Source organism: Argentina silus, assembly GCF_951799395.1.
Source record: "Argentina silus genome assembly, chromosome: X".
Classification (NCBI taxonomy): Eukaryota; Metazoa; Chordata; class Actinopteri; order Argentiniformes; family Argentinidae; genus Argentina; species Argentina silus.
This window is the reverse complement of record NC_139653.1, coordinates 38,804,392-38,806,509: the sequence shown is the minus strand read 5'-3', so window position 1 is coordinate 38,806,509 and position 2,118 is coordinate 38,804,392. Positions and strand designations below refer to the sequence as shown.

At 50.6% G+C, this 2,118-nt stretch overlaps 1 protein-coding gene across 1 annotated transcript in view; it reads right to left on the bottom strand.

Annotated features, from left to right (window-relative positions):
* dock10 (dedicator of cytokinesis 10) overlaps positions 1–1,531 on the bottom strand; it is a gene marked incomplete at its 5' end in the record, with an annotated part of 18,348 nt that extends 16,817 nt beyond the window's left edge. The window contains 2 exons of the mRNA XM_083694718.1: positions 1,036–1,143; positions 1,361–1,531. Of these exons, the coding sequence (XP_083550844.1) occupies positions 1,036–1,143; positions 1,361–1,531 (279 nt within the window). The remainder of the gene's footprint in view (positions 1–1,035; positions 1,144–1,360) is intronic.
* Between the last annotated feature and the right edge of the window lie 587 nt (positions 1,532–2,118).

Below are 2,118 nucleotides of genomic sequence, written 5' to 3'. Positions count from 1 at the left end.
GAGAGAGAGAGAGAGAGAGAGAGAGAGAGAGAGAGAGAGAGAGAGAGAGAGAGAATGAGAGAGGAAACTACTCGCTCTACTCCATCGAACTATTAGAAGTAGAGAGGAAAGAGAGAGGGTGGAGAGAGGAGAGGGAGAAGGGGAGGAAGTTATAGCATTTTTCTTTTGACACTTATGTCAGTCCTTGAGCGCTTGGCTTAACACACCAGGAGGCTGTTCTCCCTCTTTATGTTCAACAAAGGAGCAGGGTTCTACAGAGCAATCTGTATTAAAACAGGGTTATGTTAGGTTAGGGTTTTGCATACTGTAGGAACAAGGGGTAGGGACAAACAGGGTAGTGGGGAGCCTCTGGGTAATGGAGGTAGAGAGAGAGAGGAGAGGAGAGGAGAGTAGGGAAGAGGATGGGGGAGGGGGGGTTACAACTAACACCCTGCCAACAAGAGTCTGACATTTTCCACTGAGCTTCTTCAATATTGCCAGCCCAGCTCTCAGGAAACACAGGATTCCGGGAAAATAGCTATCTGTCCCAGACCAAAGTATAATACTTATAGATGGGCCAGCAGACAGACACTGATTGATATTCTCAGAGCATTGGCTGTTTTACATCTAGCTCCCTTCAATGGGATTATGTACGTATCACAACCTCTCATTCCTCCTGCCACATACACACACACACACCACACACCAAACACCACCCATACACACACGCACACACACGCACACACACACACACACACACACACACAAACACACACACACACACACACACACACACACACACACACACACACACACATCATTCATTCATCATTGCTAGTATCACACATCCATGTCACACCTACTTAAGGAGTTTTTGAGCCGAGCAGTCAGGACTCAAACCTCAGTATGTATAGACCAGTCTAGTACACTTGATTCATTCATTCATTCATTCTGTCATCATTCATTCATTCATTCTGGAGGATTATCTAGACCTTCTTATCAGCAGGCCATTAGAGACGCCATAAACCAAGAAGAGAATTTTCCCACAGAAATTACATTCCCTGGCTCCGACTCCTCCATCGCCCCCCTGCCTCTAGTTCCGCCCCAGTTCCTCTCAGAGGGGAAAAAGCTCTCTACAGCCCTCCCTCCTGGATCATACATCACCTTCAGAGGGAGAAATGGCCTGACCAACAGAGAAAGGGAGAGAAAGGGAGAGAAAGGGAGAGAGGGGGATGGAAATGACAGACTAACAGAGAGAGGGCAAGAAAAATACATGAAAAAACAACTTCTAGCTCTCCAACCACACCCCTACCCAGACCCTACTCCAAACCCTAGAGGGGAGAGAGAACAGCAGTGGGGTCTGAGGCCTGCATGACGTTACCATGACAATGATGGTGAAGGGTCGGCAAGGTGTGGTGGCGTTGCCGTTCTCCGGAGGCGGGGTATCCTGAGAGAGGTGGTCCCTGTCCTGGCGGGAACATGTGTAGGTGCAGTTGGCTCCACCTACAGAGTTAAGGGCGTTGAGGAGAACCACACTGGCCGAGCAGCCCATACCCACAATCCTCCACTGCAGCCCAAACTCAGCCCCTCACACCCCCAACCACTAGCACTAACCCAAGCCCTCTGGCCTACACACTGTCCTCCTAGCCCCTAGTCCAGCTCACAGCTCGAGTCACCCCAGGTTACCCCAGAACTACACCAGCTTTTCAGCTCAGCTGCTTCGGTCCTGCCTGCCTGTGCTCTGCTGCTCTGCCCTACCCTGCCTCCTTCTCCTTCTCCTCCTCCTCCTCCTCCTCCTCCTCCTCCTCTTCCTTCTGATGCTTCTGCTCTCCCCTCCTCTCCAGCTGGACTTGCACACACACACACACACACACACACACACACACACACACACACACACACACACACACACACACACACACACACACACACACACACAGTGGCAGCCTTGTCTCTCTCACAGTGCAGCTGTACACAACTGGACCAATCACAGCCCACCATCATCGTCAGATGACCAGAACCAACAGCCAAACACACACACACACACACACACACACACACACACACACACACACACACACACACACACACACACACTCCTTCCGCAGTGACTGAAAAAAAGATGGTGAAACGACAGGA